This window comes from Salmo salar, chromosome 13, assembly GCF_965601325.2.
Source record: "Salmo salar chromosome 13, fSalSal1, whole genome shotgun sequence".
Classification (NCBI taxonomy): domain Eukaryota; kingdom Metazoa; phylum Chordata; class Actinopteri; order Salmoniformes; family Salmonidae; genus Salmo; species Salmo salar.
The window spans coordinates 98,049,821-98,068,137 of NC_138303.1; the positions used below are offsets into that span (position 1 = coordinate 98,049,821).

Below are 18,317 nucleotides of genomic sequence, written 5' to 3' on the forward strand. Positions count from 1 at the left end.
GCACCACTCGGGAGGCCCAGGAAGAGGAGTTTTATTCTCTTACTCTCTTCTTGCATCACAGAACAGTTTTTATTCTCCTCTTTCCCTTTAGCTCTGGGAAATCGTACTGATTTAAATGGAGAGCCACTGAACAAAACTGGGCCAATATCAATGTAAACATTTTCATTTAATTTGAAATGGAATCATTTCCGAATCATTTCAGATGGCCCACTCATACAGTATATCCAGTAGTGGTATGGTTGAGGCTGTATTTACCGTAGTGTTTTGCGCTGCATGTCGTCATCAGTGATACCATGGTACACCAGAGTCTCATTCCACACTGGGTTCAGAGTGCCCTTCAGGGTCTTAGTACGCAGCTTGTTAGACTGGGGGAAACGGGGAGAGGGGGAGGGGGGAGACAGGGGAAGAAATAGAGTAGGAGACAAAGGGCGATAGATGGAGAGAGACAGAGAGAGGGAAAGATTTTTCTTATTTTCACTTAGTGCAAAGTTTGTTCGACTTTTAGACTCTCTAACAGTTAGACTGTGGAGAGAAGATTAATAGATATACAGTACAAGATTACTTCACCAGGGGAACGTCTGTGTCAACAGGAAGCAGGAGTACAGGCCTACTGTGTGGTCCAGCGGTTAAAGATCCCAGCACAGATGTACAGCCTAAGCTACCAGAGCCGGCATTGGGTTCGAATTCGACCCATGCCCTTCTAACATGCAAACTCTCCTAGTTTTCTTGTCTCTTCTTCACTGTCCTATCACAATAAAAAATACATCAAACCAGGGCTACAACACAAAGACAAGATTATAGGAAACCAGAAGTGTTGAAGTTACCTTACTGGCTCCAGGTAAGAGGTGCAGCTTGACGTAGGGGTCTGCTAGTCCGTTAGAGTCCATCGGCTTTAAACCCTGTTAGAGAGAGAGAGAGAGGGAGAGGGAGAGAAAGCGAGAGCAAGATGTCATCAAGGCAAAGGGTGGCTACTTTGAAGAATCTCAAATATAAAATATATGTATATTTTATGTAACACTTTTTTCTGTTACTACATGATTCCATATGTGTTATTTCATAGTTTTGATGTCTTCACTATTATTCTACAATGTAGAAAATAGTAAAAATAATGAAAAAACCCTGGAATGAGTGGGTGTGTCCAGAATTTTGACTGGTACTGTAGATGTGTATACACCGTGTCGTATGTGTGTTTTTACCTTGGCTTTGACTATGTTGCAGTGCAGCGTGTTGTTCCCCTGTTCATAATGCAGAATGAACTCCAGCAACCCCAGCGTGGCTGATGGACAGAACAGAATAATGACAAAAGAAAGTCAAATTGATTATGCTACCAACAAAGATATATTGAGAGGGAATAACAGAACCACAGAGAGAGGGAGCGTGTGGGTACATTAGAACACGTGTATTTTATGGTTGTTCTACGCAAAGGAATTGTCCTTAGAGCTCTGAGACAGGATTGTGTCGAGGCACAGATCTGGGGAACGGTACCAAAAAATGTCTGCAGCATTGACGGTCCCAAAGAACACAATGGCCTCCATCATTCTTAAATGGAAGAAGTTTGGAACCACCAAGACTCTTGCTAGAGCTGGCCGTCCAGCCAAACTGAGTAATCGGGGGAGAGGGGCCTTGGTCAGGGAGGTGACCAAGAACCCGATGGTCACTCTGACAGAGCTCCAGAGTTCCTCTGTGGAGATGGGAGAAACTTCCAGAAGACAACCATCTGTGCAGCACTCCAATCAGGCCTTTATGGTAGTAGAGTGGTCAGACGGATGCCACTCCCCAGTAAAAGGCACATGACAGCCCACTTGAAGTTTGCCAAAAGGCACCTAAAGGACTCTCAGACCATGAGAAACAAGATTCTCTGGTCTGATGAAACCAAGATTGAACTCTTTGGCCTGAATGCTAAGCGTCACGTCTGGAGGAAAGCTGGCACCATCCCTACGGTGAAGCATGGTGGTGGCAGCATCATGCTGTGGGGATGCTTTTCAGCAGCAGTGACTGGGAAACTAATCAGGATTGAGAGAAAGATGAACAGAGCAGTACAGAGAGATCCTTGATGAAAACCTGCTCCAGAGCGCTCATGACCTCAGACTGGGGTGAAGGTTCACCTTCCTACAGGACAACGACCCTAAGCACAAGTCTCTTGAGTGGCCAAGCCAGAGCCCGGACTTGAATCCGATCGAACATCTCTGGAGAGACCTGAAAATAGCTGTGCAGCGACGCTCCCCATCCAACCTGACAGACCTTGAGAGGATCTGCAGAGAAGAATGGGAGAAACTCCCCAAATACAGCTGTGCCTTCTAGCATCATACCCAAGAAGACGCAAGGCTGTAATTGCTGCCAAAGATGCTTCAACAAAGTACTGAGGAAAGGGTCTGAATACCTACAGTTGAAGTCGGAAGTTTACATACAGTGAGGGAAAAAGTATTTGATCCCCTGCTGATTTTGTACGTTTGCCCACTGACAAAGAAAGGTCTAATTTTAATGGTAGGTTTATTTGAACAGTGAGAGACAGAATAACAAAAAAATCCAGAAAAACGCATGTCAAAAATGTTATAAAATTATTTGCATTTATATATCCACATCATTTTCCTACCTCATGATGCCATCTATTTTGTGAAGTGCACCAGTCCCTCCTGCAGCAAAGCACCCCCACAACATGATGCTGCCACCCACATGCTTCACGGTTGGGATGGTGTTCTTCGGCTTGCAAGCCTCCCCCTTTTTCCTCCAAACATAACGATGGTCATTATGGCCAAACAGTTCTATTTTTGTTTCATCATATATAGAGGACATTTCTCCAAGAAGTCCGATCTTTGTCCCCATGTGCTGTCTGGCTTTTTTATGGCAGTTTTGGAGCAGTGGCTTCTTCCTTGCTGAGCGGACTTTCAAGTTATGTTGATAAAGGACTCATTTTACTGTGGATATAGATATTTTTGTACCTGTTTCCTCCAGTGTCTTCACAAGGTCCTTTGCTGTAGTTCTGGGATTGATTTGCACTTTTCGCACCAAAGTACGTTAATCTCTAGGAGACAGAACGCGTCTCCTTCCTGAGCGGTATGACGGCTGCGTGGTCCCATGGTGTTTATACTTGCGTGCTATTGTTTGTACAGATGAACGTGGTACCTTCAGGCATTTGGAAAATGCTCCCAAGGATGAACCAGACTTGTGGAGGTCTACAATTAGTTTTCTGAGGTCTTGGCTGATTTCTTTTGATTTCCCCATGATGTCAATTTGTAAGTCGCTCTGGATATCATGGGGACAGTCAACTTAGTGTATGTAAACTTCTAACCCACTGTAATTGTGATACAGTGAATTATAAGTGAAATAATCTGTCTGTAAACAATTGTTGGAAAAATGACTTGTGTCATGCACAAAGTAGACGTCCTAACTGACTTCCAAAACTATAGTTTGTTAACAAGAAATTTGTGGAGTGGTTGAAAAACGAGTTTTAATGACTCCAACCTAAGTGTATGTAAACTTCCCACTTCAACTGTAAATGTGTTATTTCCCCCCAAAAATTAACACATTTGCAAAAATTGTAAAAACATTGTTTTTGCATTGTCATCATGGGGTATTGTGTGTAGATTGATGAAGGGAACATTTTTTAATTCCATTTTATAGAATAAGGCTGTAACGTAACAAAATGTGGAAAAAGTCAATGGATCTGAATACTTTCCGAATGCACTGTAGGTCGGGGCAAAGTGACTAGGCAACAGGTTATATAATAAATAGTAGTAGCAGCGTATGTGATGTGTCAAAAGAGTTAGGACAAAAGAGTCAATGCTTTAGCAGTCTTATGGCTTGTGGGTAGAAGCTGTTCAGTGTCCTGATGGTTCCATACTTGGTGCATCAATACCGCTTTTTTTTTAAAAAATTTTATTTCACCTTTATTTAACCAGGTAGGCCAGTTGGGAACAAGTTCTCATTTACAACTGCGACCTGGCCAAGATAAAGCAAAGCAGTGCGACAAAAACAACAACACAGAGTTACACATAAACAAATGTACAGTCAATAACACAATAGAAAAATATATGTACAGTGTGTGCAAATGTAGAAGAGTAGGGAGGTAGGCAATAAATAGTCCATAGAGGCGAAATAATTACAATTTAGCATTAATACTGGAGTGATAGATGCGCAGATGATGATGTGCAAGTAGAAATACTGGGGTGCAAAAGAGCAAGAGGCTAAGTAATAATATGTGGATGAGGTAGTTGGGTGTGCTATTTACAGATTGGCTGTGTACAGGTACAGTGATCGATAAGCTGCTGTGACAGCTGAATCTTAAAGTTAGAGAGGGAGATATAAGACTCCAGCTTCAGAGATTTTTGCAATTCGTTCCAGTCATTGGCAGCAGAGAACTGGAAGGAAAGGCGGCCAAAGGAAGTGCTGGCTTTGGGGATGACCAGTGCAATATATCTGCTGGAGCGTGTGCTACGGGTGGGTGTTTCTATGGTGACCAGTGAGCTGAGATAAGGCGACGTATAGATGACCTGGAGCCAGTGGGTTTGGCGACGAATATGTAGCGAGGGCCAGCCAACGAGAGCATACAGGTTGTAGTGGTGGGTAGTATATGGGGCTTTGGTGACAAAACGGATGGCACTGTGATGACTACATCCAGTTTGCTGAGTAGAGTGTTGGGGGCTATTTTGTAAATTACATCGCCGAAGTCAAGGATCGATAGGATAGTCAGGTTTATGAGGGTATGTTTGGAAGGAGGCTTTGTTGCGAAATAGGGAGCCGATTCTAGATTTAATTTTGGATTGGAGATGCTTTATGTGAGTCTGGAAGGAGAGTTTACAGTCTAACCAGACACCTAGGTATTTGTAGTTGTCCACATATTCTAGATCAGAACCGTTCAGAGTAGTGATGCTAGTCGGGCGGGGCGGGAGGGTGTGGGCAGCGATTGGTTGAAGAGCAGGCATTTAGTTTTACTAGCATTTAAAAGTAGTTGGAAGCAACGGAAGGAGTGTTGTATGGCGTTGAAGCTCGTTTGGAGGTTTGTTACCACAGTGTCCAAAGAAGGGCCAGATGTATACAAAATGGTGTCATCTGCGTAGAGGTGGATCAGAGAATCACCAGCAGCAAGAGCGACATCATTGATGTATACAGAGAAAAGAGTCGGCCCGAGAATTGAACCCTGTGGCACCCCCATAGAGACTGCCAGAGATCCGGACAACAGGCCCTCCGATTTGACACACTGAACTCTATCTGAGAAGTAGTTGGTGAACCAGGCGAGGCAGTCATTTGAGAAGCCAAGGCTATTGAGTCTGTCGATAAGAATGCGATGATTGACAGTCAAAAGCCTTGGCCAGGTCGATGAAGACGGCTGCACAGTATTGTCTTTTATGGATGGCGGTTATGATATCGTTTAGGACCTTGAGCGTGGCTGAGGTGCACCCATGACCAGCTCGGGAAACCAGATTGCATAGTGGAGAAGGTACGGTGGGATTCGAAATGGTCGGTGATCTGTTTGTTAACTTGGTTTTCAAAGATTTTAGAAAGGCAGGGCAGGATGGGTATAGGTCTATAACAGTTTGGGTCTAGAGTGTCTCCCCCTTTGAAGAGGGGGATGACCGCGGCAGCTTTCCAATCTTTGGGGATCTCAGACGATACGAAAGAGAGGTTGAATAGTAATAGGTGTTGCAACAATTTATGCGGATAATGTTAGAAAGAGAGGGTCCAGATTGTCTAGCCCAGCTGATTTGTAGGGATCCAGATTTTGCAGCTCTTTCAGAACATCAGCTGTCTGGATTTGAGTGAAGGAGAATCGGGGGGGGGGGGGGGGGCAAGTTGCTGCAGGGGGTGCTGAGATGTTGGCCGGGGTAGGGGTAGCCAGGTGGAAAGCATGGCCATCCGTAGAAAAATGCTGATTGAAATGATCGATTGCCATGTGGCAGCAGAGAGAACAGTCTATGACTTGGGTGGCTGGAGTCTTTGACAATTTTTAGGTCCTTCCACTGACACCGCCTGGTATAGAGGTCCTGGATGGCAGGGAGCTCAGCCCCAGTGATGTACTGGGCCGTACTCAGCACTCTCTGTAGCACCTTGTGGTCGGGTGCCTTGCAGTTGCCATACCAAGCGGTGGTGCACCTCTCAAAGGTGCAGCTGTAGAACTTTTTGAGGATCTGAGGGCCCATGCCGAATCTTTTCTGCCTCCTGACTGGGAAAATGCGTTTTCTGTGTTGGTGTGAGGTGACTATGATAGGACCTTAGTGATGTGGACACCTAGGAACGTGAATCTCTCGACCCGCTCCACTTCAGCCACCTCAATGTGAATGGGGGCGTGCTCGGCCCTCCGTTTCCTGTAGTCCACGATCAGCTCCCTTGTGTTGCTGACGTTGAGGGAAAGGTTGTTGTCCTGGCATCACACTGCCTGGTCACTGACCTCCTCCCTATAGGCTGTCTCGTCGTCCGTGATCAAGCCAACCACCATTGTGTTGTCAGCAAACTTAATGATGGTGTAGAAGTCGTGCACGGCCACACATTCATGGGTGAACAGGGAGTACAGGAGGGGACTATGCACGCACCCCTTATGCACCACCGTGTTGAGGGTCAGCATGGCGGATGTGTAGTAACCTCTAACCCCTAAACCTAACCTTAAACCTTCATCCCAAACCCCTAACCCTAATTCTAACCCTAACCATCATTTTAACCCTTAACCAAACCTCTAAGCCTAAAATAGCCTTTTTCCTTGTGGGGACATTCCACACTTGTCCGAATTCACCTTGTTTTACTATCTGGTCCCCACAAGGATAGTAAAACCAAACACACACTTACTGGATTCATCAGAGTCGTATTCGTTGTCATTGTCTTCGTTGGGAGCGGGGCCTGTGCGTGGTGCCGGGCTGGGTTTGGGGGCAGGAGTGGGTTTCTCCTCCCTGACTCTCTCCTCTCTCTGCTGTGGGTATCTGCTCTTCTGTGGTGCAGGGGCTGAAGAAGAGAAATACAGATATCTAGCCAGTCTCAATTTCAAAGTAGAAGGGAATATGCAAGTTAGTCGTTGGTGGCAATTGGTAGGTTAACAAAACCAAAGTTGTTTCTTCATATCCATTGACTGCTTTCAGAGGGGGTAAGGCAACACAGATGTCATTTTGTAATTTGGGTGAACTGTCCCTTTAATTATACCCTGTGCTGTGACTGTGTCAGCTGGAGCTGGTGGGTTCTCTCTTCCCCTGGCTGTGGGAGGTCTGGAGCCTAACTGTCTTTCCATCTTCACCACGTCCTCCTCCACACGTCCTCCTCCACACGTCCTCCTCCACACGTCCTCCTCCACACGTCCTCCTCCACACGTCCTCCTCCACGGCAGGGCTAACCTGGGCCTCAGCAACGCCCCCTAGTGTCTGAGCAGAGCTATAGCCCTCTGGGTCCTGTTGCTCTGAACTGGAGTACGGGGGCTCATCAGTGGACTCTGAGACAAACTAAAAGCTTTTGCTTTTACCTCTCATACAAGTCTAACTAGTAGTGAAATGGAACTGCTTGTTTCCACTACTCACCTTGGCTTTGTATGTTGGAGTAGTAGTTATCCTGCTGCTCCTGTCGCTCTGTGTAGTCTTCTGCACCAGGGTCTGGCTGGTAGCTGGGCTGGGTACAGGAATAGGGCTGGGCACTGGGCGGGTGATGGGCATGGGTAGGGGTCTGGGTACGGGGGCTCTCTGTACCTGTCCCTCTGGGCCTAGAGATGGGCAGGGGAGCAGGGAGGACTTGCTGGGGTTGGCCCTTAAAGAACCATGCTCCAGAACGCTTCAACATCTAGACATAGAAAGAGAGATGGAGAGACACAGAGAAAGAGAGCGAGAGGGAAGAGATGTAGAGAAAGAGTGAGAGAGAGATTGCGGGAGAGACAGCGAGAGAGAGATGGAGAGGGAGAGAATTAGATGGAAAGAGAGAGAAAATGAGATGGAGGGGGGGTAGCGTGCTTAGCAGATGAGTTATCGTACATTGATTGACAAGTAGGACCATTTAATTAAAGGGTCTGAAACGTAGTGACTGAACCAGCTGAACCCTCATCTCCCTCCTTCTCTCTTGTCTACCCCTTCACTCTCTTCCTCTCTCCCCCCCTTCTCTCTCTTCCTCTCTCCCCCCTTCTCTCTCTTTTACCCCTTATCTTCCTCTCTCTCTCCTTCTCTCTCTTCCTCTCTCCCCCCTTCTCTCTCTTCCTCTCTCCCCCCTTCTCTCTCTTTTACCCCTCATCTCCCTCCTTCTCTCTTGTCTACGCCTTCACTCTCTTCCTCTCTCCCCCCTTCTCTCTCTTTTACCCCTTATCTTCCTCTCTCTCTCCTTCTCTCTCTTCCTCTCTCCCCCCTTCTCTCTCTTCCTCTCTCCCCCCTTCTCTCTCTTTTACCCCTTATCTTCCTCCTTCTCTCTCTTCTACCCCTTATCTTCCTCTCTCTCTCCTTCTCTCTCCATCTGTCTCTCCATTTAGATTCTGAAGGGACAAACAACCACAATCGTTTCTCATAAGAGGGAATATTCAATGGAGGATAATTAGAGGGTAATGACAATTATTATTAAAATGATTAAAGCTACTGACTGTCTCTCCACCCCTTCTTTCCTCCCCTCATCACTCTCCCCTTGTCTCCTCCCCCTCTGCCCCTCACGCCTCTCCTCTCACTTCTTTCTTCTCTCTCTCTTTCCTCTCTCTCTCTTTCCCTCTCTCTCTCTTTCCCTCTCTCTTTCCACCTCACCTCTTGATGTTCACTGCAGATCCTACAGACCCACACTGGAGATGACGAACGGCTGTTCTGAATCCCACACTTACTGCACATGTGCTGGAGGCAGAAACACACACGCACGCACGCACGCACGCACGCACGCACGCACGCACGCACGCACGCACGCACGCACGCACGCACGCACGCACACACACACACACACACACACACACACACACACACACACACACACACACACACACACACACACACACACACACACACACACACACACACACACAGGTCTCTTGAGGCAGTGCAGGTACACACACAATTTTACAGTTCATGTAGTGAATGTACAGACAGGATCATCTCTAAGTAACAAGAACTAGAAAGTAGAACAAAAGAAAGTAACAAAATAATGAGTTACATGAGTTACAGGAGATGCAGGAGTTACAGGCAGTGGTGTAAAGTACTACTTAAGAAGTTGTTTTGGGTATCTGTACTTAACTTTACTATTTATATATTTTACTTTTACTTCACTACATTCTTAAAGAAAATTATGTACTTTTTACTAAATACATTTTCCCTGCCACCCAAAAGTACTCGTTACATTTTGAATGCTTAGCAGGACAGGAACATTTTCTAATTCAAGAGAACATCCATGGTCATCCCTACTGCTTGATCTGGTGGACTCACTAAACAGTTAGGTCATCCCTACTGCTTGATCTGGTGGACTCACCAAACAGTTAGGTCATCAGTTAGGTCATCCCTACTGCTTGATCTGGTGGACTCACCAAACAGTTAGGTCATCAGTTAGGTCATCCCTACTGCTTGATCTGGTGGACTCACTAAACAGTTAGGTCATCAGTTAGGTCATCCCTACTGCTTGATCTGGTGGACTCACCAAACAGTTAGGTCATCAGTTAGGTCATCCCTACTGCTTGATCTGGTGGACTCACCAAACAGTTAGGTCATCAGTTAGGTCATCCCTACTGCTTGATCTGGTGGACTCACTAAACAGTTAGGTCATCCCTACTGCTTGATCTGGTGGACTCACTAAACAGTTAGGTCATCCCTACTGCTTGATCTGGTGGACTCACTAAACAGTTAGGTCAACAGTTAGGTCATCCCTACTGCTTGATCTGGTGGACTCACCAAACAGTTAGGTCATCAGTTAGGTCATCCCTACTGCTTGATCTGGTGGACTCACTAAACAGTTAGGTCAACAGTTAGGTCATCCCTACTGCTTGATCTGGTGGACTCACTAAACAGTTAGGTCAACAGTTAGGTCATCCCTACTGCTTGATCTGGTGGACTCACCAAACAGTTAGGTCAACAGTTAGGTCATCCCTACTGCTTGATCTGGTGGACTCACTAAACAGTTAGGTCATCCCTACTGCTTGATCTGGTGGACTCACTAAACAGTTAGGTCATCCCTACTGCTTGATCTGGTGGACTCACTAAACAGTTAGGTCATCCCTACTGCTTGATCTGGTGGACTCACTAAACAGTTAGGTCAACAGTTAGGTCATCCCTACTGCTTGATCTGGTGGACTCACTAAACAGTTAGGTCAACAGTTAGGTCATCCCTACTGCTTGATCTGGTGGACTCACTAAACACACAGTTAGGTCATCAGTTAGGTCATCCCTACTGCTTGATCTGGTGGACTCACCAAACCGTAGGCACAGTTAGGTCATCCCTACTGCTTGATCTGGTGGACTCACTAAACACACAGTCTAGGTCATACAGTTAGGTCATCCCTACTGCTTGATCTGGTGGACTCACTAAACAGTTAGGTCAACAGTTAGGTCATCCCTACTGCTTGATCTGGTGGACTCACTAAACAGTTAGGTCATCAGTTAGGTCATCCCTACTGCTTGATCTGGTGGACTCACCTACACACAGTTAGGTCAACAGTTAGGTCATCCCTACTGCTTGATCTGGTGGACTCACTAAACAGTTAGGTCAACAGTTAGGTCATCCCTACTGCTTGATCTGGTGGACTCACGCACCAGCGAGGCCACCACACGGCTTGACCCGGCGGACTCACAAACACACAGTTAGGTCACAGTTAGGTCATCCCTACTGCTTGATCTGGTGGACTCACCAAACAGTTAGGTCAACAGTTAGGTCATCCCTACTGCTTGATCTGGTGGACTCACAAACAGTTAGGTCACAGTTAGGTCATCCCTACTGCTTGATCTGGTGGACTCACTAAACAGTTAGGTCAACAGTTAGGTCATCCCTACTGCTTGATCTGGTGGACTCACCAACAGTTAGGTCACAGTTAGGTCATCCCTACTGCTTGATCTGGTGGACTCACCAACACACAGTTAGGTCATCCCTACTGCTTGATCTGGTGGACTCACTAAACACACAGTTAGGTCAACAGTTAGGTCATCCCTACTGCTTGATCTGGTGGACTCACCAACAGTTAGGTCAACAGTTAGGTCATCCCTACTGCTTGATCTGGTGGACTCACCAACACACAGTTAGGTCATCCCTACTGCTTGATCTGGTGGACTCACTAAACACACAGTTAGGTCACAGTTAGGTCATCCCTACTGCTTGATCTGGTGGACTCACCAACAGTTAGGTCATCCCTACTGCTTGATCTGGTGGACTCACTCCACACACAGTTAGGTCAACAGTTAGGTCATCCCTACTGCTTGATCTGGTGGACTCACGAAACACACAGTTAGGTCAACAGTTAGGTCATCCCTACTGCTTGATCTGGTGGACTCACTAAACACACAGTTAGGTCAACAGTTAGGTCATCCCTACTGCTTGATCTGGTGGACTCACCAAACACACATGCTTCATTTGTAAAGGATTTCTGAGTGTTGGAGTGTGCCCTTGTCTACCCGTTTAAAAAACAAGAAAATGGTGCCATCTGGTTTGGTTAATATAAGGAATTTAAAAGGATTTATACTTTTACCTTTTACAGTTAAGTATATTTTAGCAATTACATTTACTTTTGATACTTATTATTATTAATTTGTTTATTTATTTTTTACCCCTTTTTCTCCCCAACTTCGTGGTATCCAATCAGTAGTTACAGTCTTGTCTCATCGCTGCAACACAACCCAACCAAACCGCACTGCTTCTTGACACAATGCCCACTTAACCCGGAAGCCAGCCGCACCAATGTGTTGGAGGAAACACCGTAAACCTGGCAAACGTGTCAGCATGCATTGCGCCCGGCCCGCCAGGAGTCGCTAGTGCGCGATGGGACAAGGACATCCCTGCTGGCCAAACCCTCCCCTAACCCTGATGACGCTGGGCCAATTGTGCGCCGCCCCATGGGTCTCCCGGTCACGGCCGGCTGCGACAGAGCCTGGACTCTAGTGGCCCAGCTAGCACTGCAATGCAGTGCCTTAGACCACTGCGCCACTCAGGAGGCGAACTTTTGGTACTTAAGTATATTTAAAACTAAATACTTTTAGACTTTTACTCAAGTAGTGTTTTACTGGGTGACTTTCACTTTTACTTGAGTCATTTTCTTTTAAGGGATCTTTACTTTTACTCAAGTATGAACATTTGGTACTTTTTCCACCACTGGTTACAGGAGTTACGGGAGATATAGGAGTTACAGGAGATCCAGGAGTTACAGGAGATCCAGGAGTTACAGGTGTTACAGGAGTTACAGGAGATACAGGAGTTACAGGTGTTACAGGAGTTACAGGAGATACAGGAGTTACAGGAGTTATAGGAGTTACAGGAGTTACAGGAGATACGGGCGTTACAGGAGATCCAGGAGTTACAGTATAGGAGTTACAGGAGATATAGGAGTTACAGGAGATACGGGCGTTACAGGAGATATAGGAGTTACAGGAGATATGGGAGTTTCAGGAGATATAGGAGTTACAAGAGATATAGGAGTTTCAGGAGATATAGGAGTTACAGTAGTTTACCCAGTCAATGTGTTGTAGTAGTCTCTGTAGGTAGGTGTGTTTGTTACCTTCTTGCAGTGGGAACAGAGTACAGAGGTGACTCCCTGCTGTCCAAACGTCTCTCCACACAGCAGACAACGAGACTGACCATCTCCACACGCCATCTTCTTCATACTGTCCAACCTAGTGGCAAAACGCCTGCAGTACACACACACACACACACACACACAAAGGACACAGACTGTCCAGACAGGTCGCCAACCGCCTAGAGAGGAGATATCACACAGTATACACACACACACACATACATACACACACACGCATGCACACACAGTTTTCTATTTCTCTCTCGTTCTCGTTCCTCGCTCTCTCTGTCTGTCTCACCCGATCCTCTCCTGCTCCATGGCCTCCATGGTCTCAGCCCGAGCCAGAACACTGTTGATGATCTCCTTCTCTTCGTCTGTTAGCGCCACCTCCTGAGGACCTCCTCCATGACCTCCACCATGCTGGTACATCCTGCTGACTGACCTGACAGACGGAGCAGGGACACACTTAAGGAACGGACACACCGGTAGAATTTGCCGGTCAACAATACTTACAGTTTTTCTCAGTCGCTTTGGTGCATTTCTTAGATCAAAAGTGCCATTCTTGATACTACTTGTACAAATTCCAAATCATCTAGTCACTTGTGCACATCATTAAAGCAATTTCTTATTCCTTTGAACAAATTGCAATTGCTTTTGTACATATTGCAATTGATAATGTACAAGTGTCAGCTTTTTTCCACATTTTCAATTGCTCATGTCATGTTGATCAAAATATAGTAGATGGTTCTCTGTTGAATAGTCTTACCCCTCAAAACATCTAGGCATTAGTTCCTTGCATAAGCCATTACATGCAAAATTGTTGAACTATTTGTCATAAACTGTCAAGCATAGTTTTACACATTTCTATTAGACCTTTTGTACAAAAACGTGAATTGATGAATGGTGCAGGTGAAATGGACCCTCACTCATGAAGGAATGTAAAGTGTTAGTTCAACCAACAATCAACCAGTTGTCTAAATTGCTCAAAGGTGCATCTCATGAAGAATCAATTGGCAAGCATATATAGACAGACCACAACACTGAGTTGCAATTTTCCAATAATGGATGGACCAGGAAACGAACAGGGTCAACAGCCAAGAGGAGGAAGAAGAGGAGCAAGGATGCGTGGTGGAAGGCAAAACAGAGGAAGAGGCAGAAGAGGACATAGGCGCATATCTGATGACATAAGGGCCACTATTGTAGACCATGTTGTCAATCATGGCCTTACAATGGCTGAGGCGGGTCGAAGGGTGCAGCCGTGTCAACCGTGTCCAGATCAACCGTGTCCTCAATAGTTCAAACGTTTCGAAGAGAGAACAGGTATGTCCACCAATGTACAGTGCACAGTTACTGTATATAAGCAGTATACTGTATACTTCCTACAATGCTTCATATTACAGTAGTCCACTTGTATTTCACAGCATACAGAAATATACTCTATACAGATACATACTGCACATTACATGCACCCACCTGTATGTTTTACAGTAAAATGTGTGTTCGCATAGTTTTTGTCTATGTGAAAGTGTGCGATGCATCACTGCATTTTTCCCCACATAGGACTGCAAGATTACCTCAAACCGGTGGCAGAGGACGCCTTTTCACACCTCAACAGGAGGAGGCTATTTGCACCATGGTCCGAGCAAACAATGCCATGAGACTCAGGGAAATACAAAGGACCATTATAGAAGACAACGATGTCTTTGAAAACATCCATACGGTTAGCATCTCAACCATCGACAGGGTGCTGCATAGAAACCAGATGAGTATGAAACAGCTGTACCGTGTACCATTCCAAAGGAATGAGGACAGAGTTAAGGAGCTACGCTACCAGTATGTACAGGTAAAACATATCTATGTAACTACTTTACAGCAACATTTTATAGTGATACTTAGTACAGTAAGCATAAACTGCACACATTTCCATTGCTGTGGAAGGAACATGCAATATATGTACATTTTATGTCACTCTTCCTTACCAAAACAAATTCAACTGTGTGTTCTGGGATATAGCGTATAATGGAGTTGGAATCAAGTGAACCCTCTCACAACTTTGTATACGTGGATGAGGCTGGCTTCAACCTGACCAGATGCAGAAGGCGGGGTCGGAATATCATCGGTCACAGAGCTACTGTGGATTTGCCAGGCCAACGGGGAGGAAATATCACCATGTGTGCTGCTATTTCAGAGCATGGTGTCCTAACCCATATCCCCCTTATAGGGCCATATAACACCCAGCATCTACTCAACTTTTTAGAGACTCTACAGGGCTCTCATCCCTGATGATGAGAGGGGTCTGTTTAGAGAGGATTTGCCAAAGTATGTGGTCATTTGTGGTAATGTGAGTTTCCATCGATCAAACATCATAAGGCAATGGTTTGTGACCCACCCGAGGATGCTCATAGAATTCCTCCCACCTTATTCACCATTCCTTAATCCAATTGAGGAGTTCTTTTCAGCATGGAGGTGGAAGGTCGTCAGCCACACACACAGATGACCCTGCTGGCTGCAATGGATGCAGCATGTGAGGACATCACAGTAGACGCCTGCAGAGGATGGATAAGGCATTCCAGAAGATTCTTTCCACGTTGCATTGGAAGGGAAAATATCCGGTGTGATGAGAATATGTGGGCCGACAGACAGGAACGTCTGGATGTGTAGAGACAGCACTAGAACAGTGCTGCGGGCAAAGTTGTGCCTTAGGGGTGGTTTCCTGTGTTTCTTTCTAATTTAGTTTTTTTTCCTTTGTGCCCCTCTGGTTGTCCAGTCTCTTTCAATCAATAACCCACATACAGTAATATGTAAATAGTACTGTTGAAATTGATATATGCCGTAGAAGTGCAGCCTTGTGCATTTTCAATACAGTAACTGTCATCCAAACTGTAGCCTAAGTTTACATCAGGTAATACTGTCAAAGTACACAGTTCCATTGACAACATGCCTAAACATTTTGACGACCTTGTTCGTGAACAATGACTCAATGACTTATCATTCTGATGACACTGACATGATCATTGGCATGAATATTTACTTTTGAGAGATGTACTAAGGATTTTTAGTGACTGACTAGCTTTAGAAACACATCTATTGTATATTGCAGTTTGTACAAATTGTTCTGAGAAATGCACTTATTATTTTGCACATGTTAGGGATGATGTGAAAAATGCACCAAAGCGACTGAGAAAAACTGTAACATCAGATTTGGTCCAGACCAGACCAAAAATGTCCGTGGATGTGGAAATCAAAACCAGTCCGGACTGCACCAAAAAGAAGATGTCCAAAAGGCTTCGGTGTCGGTCCGTGTTTACTGAGGTGTAGCCCACAGTACTGCCTGTTAAATTATTTTATGAATGCCCATCTATGTGGTAATCCTACCGTTTATAAAACACCAAAAAAAGACGTCCAAAAGACGTCGGCTCATGTTTACTGTGGTGTAGCCTACCATGTCGCCGCAATGGAATGTTATGAATGCCCATCCATGTGGTAGGCCCACTGTTTGTAAAACAGGCCATTGGACTGGCTTTATTAGTCCTGATTCCTGTGACTCATCAATTTGGCTATTTAGGCTCTGAATATCAGCTACCCAACTTTATCAGGAGTTATCATGAGCATATTTGCAATGTGTTGACACAGTGGGAAATGTAGAAGTATGTTATTTTTTGCTATAATCAGCTTGTCCCCAAAAAATTATGGATACAAATTTGAAACCACTGATCATGACAATGGGGTGGAACTCCTGGCCAACAGTTGTTATGGTCCATTCCATAGTGTCCATTCTACTTTGACCTGTCCTGTTTTTAGGATATGTTGTTTGATAACATGACAGTAAATGTTTTATTTTATTGAGCGCCATTTACTGTAGGTGAGGCTATTTGATGGGAGAATCCTGCATGATGTAAAAAGTGTCTGTTTCTTTACATTGTCATCCATTTTATCTCCAGCCTCTAGGCTACAGAACAGACCACATAGACATTTTTCTTTTCTTATACCCCTTTTTCTCCCCAATTTCGTGGTATCCAATTGGTAGTTACAGTCTTGTCCCATCGCTGGACTCGGGAAAGGCGAAGGTCGAGAGCCGTGCATCCTCCGAAACACTACCCAGCCACTGCTCGCTTAACCCGGAAGCCAGCCGCACCAATGTGTTGGAGGAAACACTGTACACCTGGCGACCGTGTCGGCGTGCACTGCGCCCGGCCCGCCACAGGAGTTGCTAGTGTGCGATGGGACAAGAACATCCCTGCCGGCCAAACCCTCCCCTAACCCGGATGACGCTGGGCCAATTGTGCGCCGCCCCATGGTTCTCCCGGTTGCAGCCGGCTGCGACAGAGCCTGGACTCAAGGATCTCTAGTGGCACAGCTAGCACTGCGATGCAGTGTCTTAGACCACTGCGCCACTCAGGAGGCCACATATTATTTCTACCATATCCTAGATCTGCTACATGATTTATGTTAGATACATTTTTTGGACGGAACATTGGTGGATTGCCGCAGCAATGCGTCTCTCCAACAGAACCTGGAACCTGGAGAGGTGCGCTGGGAATGGACAAGCAAAATATTTAGTGCCCCTGCCTTAGACAAAGTGGGCACTGCTTATCACAGGGCAGCATCAGCTCTCACCTAAAAAGCCCATATGCCACTGGTTGAGAGAAATTTACATTGTTTTTAGGCAGAATTATGTGAGGTTTTATGTGTTGTTGTTGGTGCGTCTTGGTCAGTTTAGCTCAGAAAATGCCGCCCTGATTTAGCGCCTGGTCTTGTCCACTCCACTCTGTTCTAATGAGGCTTTGTGGGCATTGTAGAGGGAAACAGAAGACATACGTGTTCCTGAGAGTCTTATCTTTCAGTTATGAGGTCATAATATTCTATGAACCAAGAGCAATTATTGTTTTTATTCAGAGTTTTTCCTCAAGACACCATTTTCAAATCAGTGTATTATAGTGTTTGCTGCGGGTCACCAGGATCAGGGTCGCTGTCACAAACCTCTTCGTCAGAAGATATGTTGAAATCGCTGTCGGACAAAGTGGACCAATATGCAGCGGATTGCGTGCTCATCATAATTTATTTTAAATGTGACCACGAGGAAAAACAATAAACAAAACTCACGACAGGAACAGTGTAGCAGGCTAAACAAAAGCAGTGCTAATATACAACTACCCACAAGTGACAAACAAAACACATACCTACTTATAGGACTCCCAATCAGAGGCAACTAGAAACACCTGCCTCCAATTGAGAGTCCAGCAACCAAACCTGCACATAGAAAACTTAACCTAGAACCTACTCATACAAAAACATACACCACAAAACCCCGGAACACATAAATAACACACCCCTCTAAGCTATACACAAAAAAAACCCACCATACAAAACAAACATACCTCTGCCACGCCCTGACCAAATAATACAAATAATCCTCTATACTGGTCAGGACGTGACAGTCGCGACCCCTCATTTGGGAAACGCTGTCCTATCCCCATACCGGGCTCAAACCAGGGAACCTCTGCTCGCAGACACACGTGAACGTCCTCCTTGACAGGGTACCAACTGATTGAGCTATACAAAAGTACCAATTAGTTAGTTCCATCGGCGACATTTCAAGCTAGCTGTAGAGTGAACTTAACTCGCTACAGATGCATCAGTCCTGTCTGTCTCAACCCTGATCCTGGTGACCCGCAGCAAACAC

At 45.5% G+C, this 18,317-nt stretch overlaps 1 protein-coding gene across 1 annotated transcript in view; it reads right to left on the reverse strand.

Moving 5' to 3' along the window:
* Positions 1-251: 251 nt before the first annotated feature.
* The window catches only part of LOC106593106 (rabphilin-3A), a 31,986-nt gene continuing 13,920 nt past the window's right edge, over positions 252-18,317 (reverse strand). Inside the window, exons 2-9 of the mRNA XM_045692471.2 lie at positions 12,933-13,076; positions 12,617-12,746; positions 8,685-8,768; positions 7,494-7,749; positions 6,778-6,930; positions 1,197-1,276; positions 825-899; positions 252-365 (exon numbers count right to left, since the gene is read on the reverse strand). Coding sequence (XP_045548427.2) covers positions 252-365; positions 825-899; positions 1,197-1,276; positions 6,778-6,930; positions 7,494-7,749; positions 8,685-8,768; positions 12,617-12,746; positions 12,933-13,063 — 1,023 coding nt within the window. The 5' untranslated portion in view covers positions 13,064-13,076. The remainder of the gene's footprint in view (positions 366-824; positions 900-1,196; positions 1,277-6,777; positions 6,931-7,493; positions 7,750-8,684; positions 8,769-12,616; positions 12,747-12,932; positions 13,077-18,317) is intronic.